Source organism: Apis florea, unplaced genomic scaffold, assembly GCF_048593485.1.
Source record: "Apis florea isolate Af1SG1 unplaced genomic scaffold, ASM4859348v1 contig_3367_pilon, whole genome shotgun sequence".
Taxonomy (NCBI): Eukaryota; Metazoa; Arthropoda; class Insecta; order Hymenoptera; family Apidae; genus Apis; species Apis florea.
In genome coordinates this window covers 4,396,198-4,413,494 of record NW_028256746.1, presented here as the reverse complement: position 1 = coordinate 4,413,494, position 17,297 = coordinate 4,396,198, and the positions used below count along the sequence as shown (strand labels likewise).

Here is a 17,297-nt window from a genome sequence, read left to right as displayed (position 1 = left end):
ATTAATAATTATTTAACGAGCTAATGTTCTTTAATATATCTATTTTATTTCAATTTTTTTAATAGATCTTTAAGATTCTAATGAATTACTTTTAATATTAAATAAGAAAAATATATAATGCTGAACATCAAACAAGAAATTTATTTATGATAATTAATAATAAAGAATAATTGACTCTGAATAACATATTAATGATCTCAGACAATCTCTTCATCAAAGCGTATTTTTGAAAATAGTCAAAACAGGATTTACAACTTATTGCTTTGATTCAGAAATTTATCTGTCGCGAAATGTCTTCTTGCACAATTATTATATTTCTGTACGGAAAGACTATAAATTTAAATGTCTTTATAATTTAAATCAAATTTAAATTTATAATAAAATATCAAATAATTAAATTATACAATAATTATTAATGAAACAAAAGTTGAAATTAAATATTATTTATTCATTTTTCAATTATCAATATTAACTATTAATATCATTTTATTAAAAACGTGATGTGCAAGAAAACCTATCCTTATCTAATAGATAAAACACAGAAATATAAAATGTTACTACTCACGGATATAATAAATATCCGTGGTCACTGTGCTCGTACAAAAATCTACGTATACAACCAGTCACCCGTGTCGATTCGGACCTTTCATCCTACGACATGATTGAATGACCAGAGGAATAGAAATGCATGCGACTCACCATTGATGCGAAGAATTTGCGTTACCATCTATGCTATCGTGATTTATGAGATGCCATCGTGTAAGAAGATGTGAAAGCCTTACAATATCTGTAACAAAAAATGATATAATTATAAATTAAATGTAATCCAAATTATTTGAAAAAATTCAAAGAAGAAATTTTATTAGAATAGATAATGGTAATAAAGAATGAAATTCTAGTGAATATTATGAATAATAAAAATTAAAGTTTTATATAACAATTTGAAATTTAACAATTAAAAATGTAATAATTCTATTTCAATAGAAGAATAAAAATTTGAATAAAATAATGGATAACTACCTCTTTGTGTGATGGATGATTGTTTATCATTTTAAAAAAAACACTGACTCTAATATTTTTAGCGACACATATATACACTGATTCTAATTCGCGAAAAATTATTATAATTAATTTTTACTAAAGCTATTATACTTTAAAAAATGTTTAAAAACACTATTACGAAGCAAACACTGATTCTATTGATCGCATTGCACGCGATCACAAATATTCTCTGAAATTAAAACTGAATTAGGAATAAAACAGAAAAAAAAGTAAAATATTTTTTTGATATTTTTCTTCTTGTTTCTATCAAATATATTTTTTCAAAAATATTGTTATTTTTTTAGAACTATCAACTAATTATTTAAATTATAAATAAAAAAATTATAAAATAAAAAAATTATTTGAATCATTATGAATCATAAGTAAAGATATATTAAAAAATTTATTGATTATAATTATTAATATTTTTTATTTATTTTCAACTTAGTATTTTCAATGATTAATATATTATTTAACAATAATATGTATTATTAATAATTGTTTCAATAAAAAAAAGAATAGGAATGTATAAAATTTGAAACTTTACCACTTCTGCATAATGGCGTCCATATTGAAATTTTTCCCACTTTGTATGTCACTCCATAATCAGCTAATAATTTCTATAAAAAAAAATTAAAACGTTAAAATAAAAGAATAAAATGTATGATATTAAAATTAATTGTATTAAAATAAAATAATAAAGATCAAATTTTATTTTATAAATTCTAAAAAACTCAAGATATAAATTAATTGTAACATTAACCTTCAAATAAATGAATAAAGAAAAAATTAATAATTAACTTCTAAACGACTGTGATAATAAACGAATCAATTGTAATAATAAACAAATATTAATTGTATGATAATATATGAACGATAAAAAATAACTATGAACGTATTTAAACAAATATTTCACAGCAAATAAACCACACACCTCCAGAAAAATGACGCGTCCGAACACTACAAATATCGATAGAAGAATGATACTCTCGTTACAATTTCGATTATCGAATCGTGAATTAGAGAGGGGATATGCTCACGTTCGACAACAAATCGAACGTGTATGTATGAATTTTCGGAAAGGTCGTAACGAATATTTACAAGAAATGTTATAAGAAACGTTACAGAAAAATCCTCAATCGTAACATAGATGAAAGAAAGAGACAAATATATAAATATAATAGTACGCAATAGACGAATTTAGAAAATGTATTACTGAAATATTTTAATTGAAATAAAATTGATTTTATTGTTCGTTCGTTTCAATATGAATAAAAAGACAATAAAAATTTAATTCAAATACGTCTATTTTTGTGAAAAAAAGTAAAATATTATCAAATTTGAAAGAATCTTATCGATGATATATAAATTCTTGTGCGTGAAAATTATTCATAATAGAATACAATAATCTATACAAAAATCGAAACAAAAACTATAAAACAAATATATAAAATTAAAATTATATTAAAATAAAATAATAATTCTTTGTTGAAAAACTCATAATACGATACAAATTACCAGTAACCTCTAAAATCAAACAAAACGAACGAAAAAAAAACTCAAAAAACTAATTAATTTTGTTGTTAAGATTACATTATTAACATTGAATTATTAAATAAACGAAATTAACGATGATTTATAAATGAGATAATAAAAGATGAACTACTTACTGCGTAATAGAAATCACGAAATTCAAGCTGGTGATACAACCTGTCACAATGACTCCCGTAGAAGAAATGACTCCGCAGGATTATTTAGGAGTTTTCTAATTGGCTAATACGGTATGGTTCCTATTTAGTTAAACCGCGCGAAAATCGAAGTATTATATGACATTTTAATTGTGTGTATCTTATAATACAGAAGATCTGTTTATTAAAAATACAATGAGAATTAATTATCAAAATTAATTTAATATGAAAATTAACTAGATTAAAAAATATTAAAAAAATATTAAGGAATTTAAAATAAAAATTAATTCAAAAACAAATCATATAGAAATTAAATGTCAAAAAATTTAAAAATGTACTTAATACAAAAAAAAATGAAAGATTTAATAAAAATAGATAAAATTTAAAAAATCTAAAAAAAAGTAAATCTTTAGAAATATTTAAAAAATAGAAATATAAAAATTTTAATAAATTTAGAAAACATTAATAAAAAAACGAAATCTAAAAAATTATATTTATAAAAATTAAATACATAAATCTAAAAAATTGAAATATAAAAAAGAGATAAAATTAAAAAAGAAAAAATTGGAACATAGAAAAAGACATATAAAAATTATTTGAAATAAAATACAATTAATCTTTATAAAGAAATCTTTTTCATTAGATGTATTTTTTTTAAGAATCTATGAAATAACAATTATTTATCTCTTACATATTAAATCATGTAAATTTCATTCTTCATAACGATTATAATAAACGATTATTATATTTATAGTTGTATTCAACGTTATCCTACAATGGATTTATGATATTATGATATTATATTATATGATATTAGTATAAAATTATCATATATTCCAATTATTATTGAAAACATGAAAAAAAGAAATGGAGATAAATATTAAAACTGATAATATTATTTTTACATTTCTTTATATATTTGTTAATTTATTTACTTATTTATTTATTTAATTGTCATTTTATTTATTTTTTTATTTATTTGTTCATTTATATAATTTATTCATTCATCTTTTTATCAATTCACTTTTACTATTAATTATTTAATTATTATTATATAAAATGGAAAAAAAATAAGATGTTACAAGAAAATTTATTACTCAAATAACAAAAATATTTCTTTGCAAGATAAAATAAGAATTAAAGATCAGCGCCATCTTTTGAATATTTTCGAAGAAATAGTTTAAGATACTTCTAATATTCAAAAGATGGCACTAGTGATCAATTCTTAACCTCTCTCTATCTTTCTCTTATCATTTGCTCTCTTTGTCTATATTTTAGTTTCATTTACGGCAGACTAGAGATGGCGCTGATTTCACAATTTTTACCATATCTCTATCCTTCTCCCATTGTTTGTTTTCTTTGTCTATACTTGCTCATGGCGCGTGATCATAGATGAGATACAGAACGTTAGTTAAATATACTTTTATCATTTTTTTAAACTACATCTTAATCTTTGATAAAAAAATATAGATATTATATTCTTAGCTTTATAATGTATTTCTGCGACGATAATTTCGCAAAATATAATATATATATATACTGTAATGTAGGACGTGATTTTTTAATGCGAGACACCGCTCAGCAACAGCGATGGTATGTAAATAAACGAAAGCCTGGCCTGGCAACAAAGGTTAAAGGAAAGAATTTTTTTCTATCGAAAAAAGATGCTAAGATTTGTTTGTCGAATCTTGTTTAACATTCCTAACGCATGTAGTTAATCGTTTAAATATTAATTGTTATTATTCATTCTTGTACACATTAAATATATGGTAAGAAGAATAATGAAATTGCTTTTTCTTTGTTACAACTCTTATTCTATCTTCATTTCTCTTTATGTAATATAAATTTAAATTGAAAATTAAAGTTCTTATTCTTGTATCTTATAAATCCGCAAATTAGTAAATATAAGATAATATTTACCATAAAATAATTGGAACAGAGTAATAGTCTTTTATTAACATGACAAAGTGCTCTTGTTAATACATCAATGAATGTATATCATAATATTAACTCCATTTGACTTTTTTTCTTTGTCTATAAGTTTAAACTCTAATAAGTTTAAATACAGTTTAAGTTATAGATAAAGTTCAAACATTTTATTAATGTTTCTCATAAGATGAATTATACTATTGTAATAAATAAAATATTTAATTATTGAAAAAACTATATTACAAGAAAAATAAAAATTATTTCTATATAATAATATAAAAAAATTTGAAAAAAAATATTTAAATTATAAAGAAGAATTATTAATCTTTATAATTATATATATTTAAAATAAATTAAATTTTTTAAAAAATAATATATCGTAGAAAAAAACTTTTAAGTTAAAAATTGCTATCGAGTTGGCCCATTAGCTCAGTAGGTTAGAGCGTCGTGCTAATAACGCGAAGGTCGCGGGTTCGATCCCCTCATGGGCCAAAATTTTTTTTATATTATTATAGAATTATAATATTTACTAAAATTATTATTCTCATTTTATCAATTCTTTCATATAGTATTATTAGCAATATGATCGGAGATCAAGATAGAAGTAATATCACAAGATAAATTGCACAATTTATTGACTAATTATTATTATTAGTCGTATTAGAAGAATAGATAAAAATAATTACTAATTCTTATATCATTATTAACAAAGTGATAAAACTATCATAATCTTGAAGTAATAATACTTGTTAAATCAATAAGTATTCTAGAAAAGTCATAGACATTAATCAATAGCTTTCAATTGTTTATTTAATTCCTATCTTAGATCTACCATGACGATGGAAAAAATTTTATTATACGATAAAAAAAAAAGAAAATAATAAATAATTTATTGAGAAATGATCATTCACAGAACTTATGTGCAGCAATTGAACATATAACTAAACGCATCGATCACACACTTGAGCAAGAACACGTTCTCGAAGGACATTCTTTCCTTCAATTGTTCGTGAAGCGGATCGTATGCGGTTAACTGCAGTTAACTTATTATTGCAAAAAATTGCAATGAATGCGGTAAAATACATTTATTTCACAATGAACTATGGTAATTTCCTATGATTCAGTATAGTTATATTCTTCAATAACCTTCTCTCATTGAAAGGGTGTCGGGTGTATTGCGCCTGTCCTAAACCGGTGCATATATATGTGTCTGTATGCAGCTATGGGGGCATTATACCAGCATGTTCCTGGAACTTATCGATCTGGCCGCAAGCTGAGCTTCCTTTGGCTAAATCTGACGTCACAAGCGGCAGCTGATAGGTAGAATTCAACTGTGGGCGATCCGTATTGGTCGACGAGCCGGTATAAACGATGCTTTCACGGTAACCTGTTTCAGTTGTGTTGTTATCCACTCACTGTACACTTGGTAAGTACATTTTGCTCCAAAATTCATTGTTTTTCTTTATTCTATCATTATTTATTTATCATTTTTTTTTATATTTTTAAATTGTATTTTTTTTATTCGTGAAAATTTTCAATAAATTTTTTAATTATTTAATTGACAGACGTTTATAGTTTTCCAATTAATATAATAAATTGTTAATATTTTTTTTTCGATCAAATTCAACTTAAATTTACATTGTGAATATTTAAAAAATTATTATTTTTATTTAAATATTTTATTAATTTTAACTAAGCTCGAAACATTTACATTAACAAGACAATCATTATTAGCTTTTGTCATTTTATATAATATTGTATAATAACAAATAAGAAGTAACAAATAAGAAATCTGTAATCGTTTGTTAATCGATTTAATGCAAAAGCTATCAAAAACACTTATTTTAAACCAATAATTGTAAACTGCAATTGTAATCATCGAATGTTATGGCGTTTACATAATACAATAATGTATTATATAAGTAGATTCAAAGATAGTTTCACATTAGATTATATTATTATCAATGAAACGAATGAAAATTTTAACATTTTAATATTGCCGAATTATATATGTCCGATGCGTTTGTCTGCAATCTGTAGGTGCAATGCATATGCGCGAATAGTCAATGGTTGGTAACATCGATTTGTCCTTTGCGACACCTGCTAAAAATTATTATATTTCTACGAAGACTTGGTTAATCCGTTTCTCAAAAACTTAAAAAAAGAAAATATACGGAAATTAACGAATTCAAATGACGTTATGGGACAAAAATTCAATTATTTATTGTTATTATCTTTAATTAATTATTTATAATATTTTTTTAAAATAAATCTTTCGTTAATTTTGCTCCAAGTTCATTATGTAATATAAAATAAAATACACAGTATGTAACGATTGGCTTTGGTTTGTACAAATGCTATACTGCATTCGTGTTGAATATAATCAATATATCAGGACCTTTTTACTATCTCCGTGCGCAAGGATATCATAGGACTCCGCCTCTTCAAGGCGTCAGAAATCGTTAGAAAGGGAGATAGCATACTCGAGATATCTTGTTTACACTATCTTGTTTCACAATCCGTGATTTATCTTTTCGCATTCGACCCGGATATTTAGAAAAAACCTTCAGAAATATAAATATTTCATTCGATATTTAAAATATTCGATGTTCAACAGAAAAAAATTTAATTATTTATTCATTTAATCAACGATTAATACTCAATTATTAAAAATTATTTTATTATTATAAAATAGCAGAGCATGATATATTGAATTGCAGTAATATAAAGAATAATAAAAAAAAAAATTATGATACAATAAAAAATAAAACAAAATACAACAAAGTTATTCAAACGACAAAGCTATTGACTTTAATTTTTAAATCTTTTAAATAATGATTTATAACAGAAAGGATTGTTCGTCAATTTTTGAAAATTGATATATATAATATATAAAAGATATGGGTGCAGCAATTGGTGCAGGCGCATGGCCGAAGTTTGCTATCGATCGCATTGTTTGCAAGCGCCTTTCATAGTCTTCCTACACAACGGAGTGAGTACGTATTACGCATTCGATGGAGAAATCGGGCTGCAACGCGTGGAATAAATCAAAGTTCGTAATAGAAATCAGTGATCGAAGGTTAGAAAGAGTGTTTTTCAATGTTTATTATTATCAATTTTAAATAATAAAATTCATCGTGAACTATTGGCAACGGTAATTCCATCGAATTCTTTGTTCTTCTTTGTGTTAAGTTCACCTCTAGTTTAAATTTTTTACTCGACTATTGTCAACTGAAATTACACTGTTTGAATAATACAATTATCAAGGACAAATCTATCGATCTTTTTTTTTTTTTCTTTGTCTCAAGTTCACCTCTAGTCCGATTTAAATATTTCAATCGACAATTTACAATGAAATTACACATTGATTATATTCAACGAAAATAAAATCGTATAGAATTAAATTCTTTCACAAGAACGACGGGAATTTAGAGAGCAAAGAGCAAATGGAACTTGTGCTAAATCACGACACGGACTTTGCCCTGGTCGAGTTTCAACCAACGGTACTCTTCTCATTTTTTTTTTCTTCTTCTTCTTCTTCGTATGTCTGGGTTTACGGATAAAAATCTAGAGAACAAAAACCATCGTTTTCAAGCCCAACCGCGTGAGGTCGTTACCTGTACGACAACATTTCTCTTTAACAAAAATAGCCTCGCCTGCCTTACAGCCGCAATAAAGCGTTACAGATATAACTGGTTTCGACATTGCGTTTCGAGCAGAGTTAAACTCTTCTGCTTGAGAAAAACGGAAGATGAAATAACGTTATCAGCATTCCAATGGTGTTCTAATTTACTCCGGATATATAATATCCCGAAAATTTCATTGGACGAGATGAAAGACCTAGTAACATCTTTTCGCATCATGCTCACTGGCCATCTTCCAATACTTATCTACACGATCTATTTTCGCGTCATTGGATCCACGATACAGTTCGACTGCCCACGTGCATACATCGGACGAAAAAATTATTTTCTGTGCGAATTTGCATGTTGTGGTTACGTAAAAAATGTCGTGTAAAAAATTATGACGCGATGAATTTCGCAGACTAAACAGTTTTATTAGTCGTTCCGGCTTATGAGTCGTCGTTCACGCGACTGGGCCGTGTTTCACAATAATCTCTCATGTTCGTATTTGATAACGAATTAATTGTTTTTTATTGGTATCTCATGGTGTAATCTCATGGTTGATTAAAACCACTCAAAGTTCACTCGACCATTGAACTTTGATTATTACGATATTTTGATGAATTTAATGACAAATTGAGCGATTGTATATATATATATTTGTGTTTTCTTGAAACAAAAAAAAAAAAAAAAAAAAAAACTCATTTTCTCATTTGTTTCTTCATTCTTTCGCCTGTTACAGAAGAATAGTATGTATAAAGTACTTCACAATCAAGACATAAAACACGAGTGCTCGCGGTCAGGGGGACTGCACGCTTATCCTGATCATTTCAGGGAACCTAAAAAGCTTTACCTCTAAACCAGCCGTTTGCTAAATGATCATTTAAAGGTTCCTGTCCTCTGGTAGGACTTTGTATATAGTGTAAATATCGCTTTTCTAACAAAGGATCTCGCTCAAATAAAAAAAAAAAAAGAAAAAGAAAAAAACGAGCAAGCTCGAAGAATCGAAACAAGTCACGCGGGGATTTCAAGGAGTCGAGAGAATTCGAAAGATTGCACTATTCCAACCCCCCCTCCATACATCCGACGCATGCATCAACTTAGAACGCACTAATCAGTCAACTAGTTAAAACAAAAAAAGAAGAAGGAGAAGAAGAAGATTGTTGGAGAGAAAGAGAGTGAAAAGAACGAGCACGATGAAGCAACAGGCGTCGGAAGAATTCCCTTTATGGATAAAGTTACTTTCCGCAGGCACAGCAGCCTGTATCGCTGATTTAGCGACGTTTCCTTTGGACACCGCCAAAGTCAGAATGCAGGTAAATATACGCGTGTCTAATTTATCGGCCGACTATTTTTAAAGCGATAAGCTTCTGTTTTTACGAGTAAAAATTACAAATTTTCAAAGTCTAGAGATCCAGAGTTCTTCATGAGAATAATAATATAAGATTTTATGTAAAGGTTCTATACCTTGAATATTGCTCGATCGATCCTTACTATAGATTCATAATTATTCGTTCAAATATTTAGTATTATTATTTCTACGTTTTATTTATAGTGTGCTTACATAATTACAACTTTTTTCCATTTTCCTTAGGCTATATACTATAAAACAGTACAAAATCGTGTTTTGCCTTATGCAATTTTTAAAATTTACATTTGATTATACGTATCAATCATCTCGACATCTTTCAATTCTTAGAAAATTTCTATTAAATCCTTGCACATGATTAATATTATCATAAATAATCGTATCGTGTAATCAATCAAGTCGATTTTTTTTTTTTTCGTATGAACTTAATTTTCTTTTGAATTACACCTTTTCAGGTTTGTTGTTCAGGAATGTTTGTGCAAACATTCTATGCGCTTTTTGCTGAACATGATATTTATACATTGTAATTGTGAAAGAGTATTTCTTACGTGTGAATAAACAAAGAAATGAATAAACAAATATTCGGAATAAATATTCATTTGATTTAAATGTTACTCGCGCAAAATATAAACGATCTACATTTTTTTAGATTGCCGGGGAAAGTCGTCCTCTTCTGTTGGCGACTGCGGATGGCTCTATGCTCGCGATGCGAAATACGCAACCAGGATTATGGAGGACAGTAAAGAACATCGTCAGACTCGAAGGAGCAAGGTACGTTATTCACGATCCTATCCGTAATTTAAGAACAAGGGGTAGGTAAAAACCGATTACATTATTGTATATAAATATAATTAGCGTATATTTTATTTATATATATATATACATATTCTTCCGATTCAAATCAAAGTTTATATACACAGCGGGCACTTTTTTATGCCCGCTCGAATGTTAATTATTTGATTATTCGTAATTACTTCAACTTGAAAAAAAAAAAAAAAAAAAGAAAAAGAAAAAAATAGAAAAAGAAAAAAGAAAAATTCCGTACTGGCTGATCATAGGGCTGTTCGTTCAAATAACTTGAAGTCAATCGCTAATTGAATAGAACGCACATATTAACTCTTTCTGAAAGAGCTTCTTGGCATATTCCATGACTCGAGAATTTCTTCAATTTTCTGCACGTGGCCTCGCGATTCGATTGTTCTTTCGATCTCTATATAACTATGCATTGGATCGATCGATGCCATCGACGTCGTTGCCGTGCACCGTGAGCTAAATCTAATTATAATCAAATGCACCGCACGATCTTTAAAGATCATGGTACGTTGTTCGTTAACAATCGCTTGGAACTCTAATTGGAACCAATTGAACGAAGAAAGTACATTGATCGAGGTTGCATAATTTTCTTTTTTTTTTTTTTTTTTTTTCTTTCTTTAAATTTACACAAACAGCATCGACGACGACGACGGACAAAGATCGAGATAACATAATGTAAAGTATTACGATATCTCGCGATTATATAAAATATGAAAAATCGCTGATGCATTGGCATTTTATTTTAGCATATCTTTACTCTTTTTTCTAATGCTAATTGGGTTTACCTGTCTTTTTTCTTTCTTTTCTATATACGTATTTAACTTCGGTTCGATCTTATCGAGTGCTATCGACTGTTCATTGAACTAACACTGTTGATTGCATAATCAAACACGTGCTCGTATACTTGATAATTGCATTTATTCGAAGAGCGAACACATCTATGGCACTCGCCTCTACGCTTTATTTTTATACTTTCTCTCTTTGACACGGGATGCCTTTCCTATGAATTAAATCGGCAATAAATAACGATTATCGCTCGTAATTATTACTTATATATTTATTTATATAAGATGGATAATTGCGTTTGAATAGATGGTTAATCGATATTACGATCGTTCTTTAATGTCGGATGTCTCCTCCTCACAGAAAAGGAAGGCATCGCGTGACCACTTCAAACTCCCCACCCGTGCAAAACTTTTTTCTTTTCTTATCTCTTATTTTCTTATTTTTCTCTGCTTCCATTTATTTTGCCTTTGCTCAGCCGCAGTTTTCCTTTTTTGAAAGATTGAGAAATAAATAAATAAATAAATAAATAAAGTAAAATAAAATAAAATAAAATAAAGAAAATCAAGCAGAGTGGCGTCTCGCATGGTTGCGCCTCCTCTGCGAATACGATTTGTCATAATCGTGTCCAGCTCTCTCAGCGCAAGCTCTCTCCCGACTTTTCTAGCTGATCTTTTCTCTCGTACTCCTCCGATATTGTCGATCAGAGACTCTATTGGCTTCCCTTCCAATCTTTTTACATAACAAATGTTACAATTATATAACATTTCATACGAATGTTTTTTAATAACGCGATACCCATCTTTTTTTTTCTTCTTCAATCAAATAAGAAATAAGGGAGAGAGAGAGAGAAGAAAGAGAGAGGCGAAATTCACCCTTTGCTGACTAGTGTCCTTTCAGAAATATGCATTTTTATACTTACATTTTATATCTAAATTGCATTATTAAATATATCGATATGACGATTATTCCATCGTCATATCGTTATTAACAGTTACGATTTTTCGATGAGCGGGATCTAGTTTCCAAAGGGTTAAAAAAAAAAGGGAACGAGAATTAAATTAAATTCGAATTTTTGAAAAAAAAAAAAGGAAAAATTATTCATTCGAAGGGGAGCAAATTAGAGAAAAAAAGAGAGCGAGAGAGAGAAAAAAAGAAATCGAAAAAAAAAAAAAGAAAATAAACGAAAACTTGTAAAAGCAAAACAAATCAAAAAAAAAAAAAAAAAAAATATTACCCTGGGCTACGTTTGAGGGTAAATTGTGAGGGCGGTGAGCTTGAGCGAGGGTGGTTACAGGAGCCTGTACGGAGGTCTGTCCGCGGGACTCCAGAGACAGATGTGTTTCGCCAGCATACGGTTGGGCCTCTACGACGGGGTGAAGTCACGCTACGCTGGAATCATCGACGGTACATCCAACAAACTCCTAACTTTTTGATTACGTAATCCTCCTATACGATATAACCGGGTATAAGCGCGAGCGCGAGCGAACGAACGCCGCGCACGTGCCCTCCATCTCTCTGTTACATGAATGAGTGACACACGCGTAAGTAACGGCTGGTTGGTCGATCATCGACCACCATCGGCTACCGCGTGCTTTTTAATCAAAAGAATTTTATATATATATAGACCTATATATATATATATATGTAGACATATAACAAGAGAAAGAAAAAAAAAAAAAAGAACTCTCGCAAGATACCCTCGCGTCGAGTTACTTTCGATATCGCGAGTCAAAATGCAGCAATCCCGGATCGTGATGCTGTATGCACCGTTTCTCCTTTTCTTTCAACTTTTTTTTTCGTTTTTTTTTTTTTTTTTTTTTTCAATGCTATTTCAATCGATTAACGCAGATGTTAATGTAGACGTCTCGCATAGCTGATCGTCGTCATTTCTACGATCTAGAGTCGACCGTCGAAAGGGAAGTAAAGGAAGAAAGAAGGCTTACAGATAATCACTGCCTCAAGAGTAGTATGTCGTTTGTACTCTTCTCCCTGCAATTTGGATTATTTGTAAATTAATTTTATGTGCTATTGTTATTTATTGCGTGTACTATTCGTGAACGATCGATAAACGGTATTTTTTTTTTATATATGTATATTTTTTTTTCTTTCGAAATTTAAGAACAATAGTAAAAAAAGAAAAAAAAAAAAGAAAAAAAGAAAAAAAAAGGAAAAGAAAATGCACAGTTCGATCTCTCGTAACCGATACGATTTTTCAATCGAATTCCATTCTATTAAATTTTTCTGCTAATCGCGTGTAAATTAATATTAGCATTATATCGATAAGAAAGCAAGCATGTATGTTTCCGGTATTTTTCATGTATGTATGCGTGGAGTCGATCGTGATAATTTTATTATCGGTCATTTATAATTAATCTCTTATCGAGGATAAAATATCTTAATCAGAAGCTAAACGGTCGTAACGCGAATTTCGAATTTGACCCTTCATGGCATGTTGTAAACTATTTCCTTGCGTAACTTATCGCCGTATTTGTAACTGAACCTCTTAAACGGATCATTTTACTTGCATCAAGAAAGTTGCTAAAACCGTGTAAAGTCGATGACGCGATGATACTCGAGATCAATCATACATTTTTCCATCATACCTTTGCGGATAATATAACTTTGGAATACACTACTTTTCTTCGTATTCTTTTTCGAAAAAAAAAAAAAAGAAAAGAAAAGAAAAGAAAAAGAGAAATAACGAGAAATAAAATCAATAATATATTATAATAAATTATAAAACGTATTCATAGTTGATCTCGAGTATCAGCCTCGTATCATCTCGTATCAGTACTTGACCCAGTTCTTGTCGCAACACATTGTACTCTAGTAGAATGTGAAATCGTGGTTCGAGAAATAAACCCTCGTGACGTGAAAATTATTTAGACTGAGCGTTGATTGTAACGTGATGATAATCAATAAGCCAATAAACGTGCTGTTACCGCGCAGAGCGCGATCTTGTCCCACCCTGCATCCTAATTACTTTTTTATCGATTTGAGAACCGTGAAACGCAGAGCGTGTAACGTGCATATCTCGATACAAACCCAGACAAATAAACATTGGAACGAGCCGTTTTTTCACCGTATTCTTTTATCTTGACAGGTAATAACAGGAGCGCGAGCGGATCGAAGAGTATCTCCGTACGAATCGCCGCTGGAATCACGACAGGCGCCCTGGCGGTGCTCTTTGCTCAACCGACCGACGTCGTCAAGGTACGCCTACAGGCTGGAAGTAATGGACGATCGGTGAGATATAGCTCCACGCTGCAAGCGTACAAGAATATCGCTGCCGAAGAAGGAACGCGGGGCCTTTGGAAAGGTACCCCATCGTTCAAATTCTATTACAATTAAATCGAATTCGAGCGATATGATATGTGATATATTATGTTCTGGCCGAGTATGCGGACTCGTTGCAAATTTCTATTGATTCGTGACATTAGTCGAAAATTTCGAAAAAAATCCGGTTAAAAAAGAGCTTTGTGTATTCAGCGTACACGTGTCCGCGGTTGATCGAATTTTTGAAACAATAAACGCTTTAAGCGATAAGAAATAATTTATATTCTCCGATTGTATTCTCTAACTGTCGTAAAAAAACATAACAACATTTATGGATTGATTTAAATTTCAAATCTTACTCACGAGCTGCATCGATAAAGAAAAATTAATCAAATATTTCTTAGCAGCTTAGAGTCGATTCTAAAATTTTCGAAAATTTCAACACGAAAGTTTCTCGCTTTCGATCAAACGCTCGCTTAAAACTAATCACGAATTCTCCCTTCTTCAAGGAACTATGCCCAACATCTCGAGAAACGCGATCGTGAACGTGGCGGAGATCGTTTGCTACGACATCATCAAGGATTTCATCTTGGAATACGGATACCTGCGCGATGGGATTCCCTGCCACATCACGGCCGCCGTGGCGGCAGGGCTGTGCACCACGTTGGCCGCCAGCCCTGTCGACGTGGTGAAGACTCGTTACATGAACAGCGCGCCCGGCGAGTACAAAGGCGTCAAGGATTGCGCTGTTCGTATGATGATGAAGGAAGGGCCATCCGCGTTTTACAAAGGCTTCGTGCCCAGCTTCACGCGCCTGGTTTCCTGGAACATCGTTCTCTGGATCACCTACGAGCAGTTCAAGGTCTACGCGAAGAAGCTGAACCAGTAAACAGTCACACATCCCCCTACGCGTTTCCACTCGTCGTTCTCATCGATCGATTGGGGCGCATCTTCGTCGATTCACTAAATATACACGTATACACACGCGCGACAACCGTGTGTTTTTCAATCAAACTGCAGCTTCATAATCTGTATTTCGATCGTGTAGCTTAGGGATGGGAGGATGTATGTAATCGTGTAGATCGGTTTAGATCGTTTCGAATATAGAGAATATCTTCGCTTGCCGTCGTTCGCACTATGTGTTTACCATTATTTCACATTGACGCGTATATACATATATAAGGTTTTTCTTTCTTTTTGTTCTTTTCCCTCCCTAAGTAGATAGTGCATGCTACAGATTCATTCGAGCGTTACTTATTATTTTGTATTATCGAGGGTAGGTCGGGTAATTATGAATTTTGATAACGTTTTTTTAGGGATCTTTGTTGTGAGGGGCAGCTGTTTGTATCTATATCGCTAGTTTTTCTACCTAATACGTATACGTATGTAACGATTACTCGTAGAGATTCTTGCTTATGCATACGTAGAGGGTGTACGATAACGAAGGTTGTTGCGATGCTATTTTGTAGGATACGTATAATTGCTCGCACGAAATTAGATGTATATTAGTTATTTCTTTATCTTTACTAAAAGATTTAAGTCTAAGACGATTTATAAGCACAATTGTGTTGATATTACTAATAGCTTCGTTGCAAACGACGGCAATCAATTCTCCCATCTATCGTTGTATTTTCACTTTTCTTTCCGGTAGATACGATCGAGCGTGCATTCGAGTTAATTAATTAATAGAAAAGAAAAGAAAAAAAGAAAAGAAGGGGGAAAAAAAAGAACTATTGAAAAAAGAAAAGAAACGGAAAAAAAGATCGTCCGTCCAAATTGTTTGGAATTCGCGAATTCGAGTATTGCGCTGTAATTGATCGATTTTTAAATTATCGATTGAACGGAAAGAAGTAAAAAAATAAAGAAATAAAATAAAAGAGTGCACGTACGATCGAGAGTATCTTTAGAAATCCAGTCAATAATCCATAATGAAACATTTTTGGCTACGTAAGTCAGCTTTAGAAACATTTAGTAGGACAATAGAGGAAAAGAAATTTCTCCCCTGATAAAAATATTTAATATAAAGTCACGCGCATTACGATACGCCAGACAGACAATAAGGTTTCAAAATTGATTTCGAGTATTTGCGAGATCTGTTGACATGTACGAGCTACACACATGTACGATGATTATTCGACTGATTTTCATTTTTTTAAACTCCGATTAATTCTTCGATATACTATATAATAACAAACGCCGAGCTAAACGAACATCCTCCGCTATATCTGTGTGTATTATAATTGTAATTCGTTCGTTCTAAACAATTACGTTTACGCGGGATTTGATTCTTTTTTTTTTTTTTTTTTTTCTTCCAATGATTGCTAGAGATATTTAAAAAAAAAAAAAATACGGGCGGATATTTAACAATCTGATTTCGGGTCAATTAATATTATATACAGGGCACAATTTTTATCGAATTTCGATCGACGACTTGTAGTCTGTTTTTTACCAGCTATGTTACCATCTATTGATGTATGTTTCACATTAAAGAGCAATTCTTATCTTATTAATTCCGATTGTGTCATCTATCCATTATATATCGTTTTCTCTCTCTCTCTTTCTGTCTCTCTCTCTCTCTCTCTCTTTTTTTTTTAATTCATACTTACTACTAACAATTATCCACGTTCATCGAATGGAATGAAATTTAATTTCTTATTTCATCCATCTTTAAAGACGTACAACACTTTTTAACACAAAACATTCACATCGATCTTCGTGAAATCCGTAACTGTAGCTCGGGTATATCATACAGTATTATTTGTTGTTATTATT

General features: G+C 30.3%; 1 protein-coding gene and 1 non-coding gene across 4 annotated transcripts; both read left to right on the top strand.

Moving 5' to 3' along the window:
• The first annotated feature begins 5,076 nt into the window (after positions 1 to 5,076).
• On the top strand, positions 5,077 to 5,150 carry TRNAI-AAU (transfer RNA isoleucine (anticodon AAU)). The gene has a single exon. It is a non-coding gene; the product is annotated as a tRNA-Ile (tRNA).
• An 804-nt stretch (positions 5,151 to 5,954) lies between these two features.
• On the top strand, positions 5,955 to 17,035 carry LOC100867534 (dicarboxylate carrier SLC25A8). Of its 3 annotated transcripts, none has more exons than XM_003695523.4 (6): positions 5,955 to 6,084; positions 9,024 to 9,597; positions 10,300 to 10,421; positions 12,544 to 12,653; positions 14,353 to 14,568; positions 15,035 to 17,035. In XM_003695523.4, exons 2-6 carry the CDS (start codon positions 9,478 to 9,480, stop codon positions 15,412 to 15,414), a joined length of 948 nt encoding a protein of 315 aa, XP_003695571.1. In that variant the 5' UTR covers positions 5,955 to 6,084; positions 9,024 to 9,477; the 3' UTR covers positions 15,415 to 17,035. The 3 variants fall into 3 exon arrangements, with proteins under 3 accessions (XP_003695571.1, XP_012344514.1, XP_086767936.1); XM_012489060.3 differs by lacking the exon at positions 5,955 to 6,084 and adding an exon at positions 6,152 to 7,737; XM_086911810.1 differs by lacking the exon at positions 5,955 to 6,084 and adding an exon at positions 7,792 to 7,812.
• Positions 17,036 to 17,297: the final 262 nt, after the last annotated feature.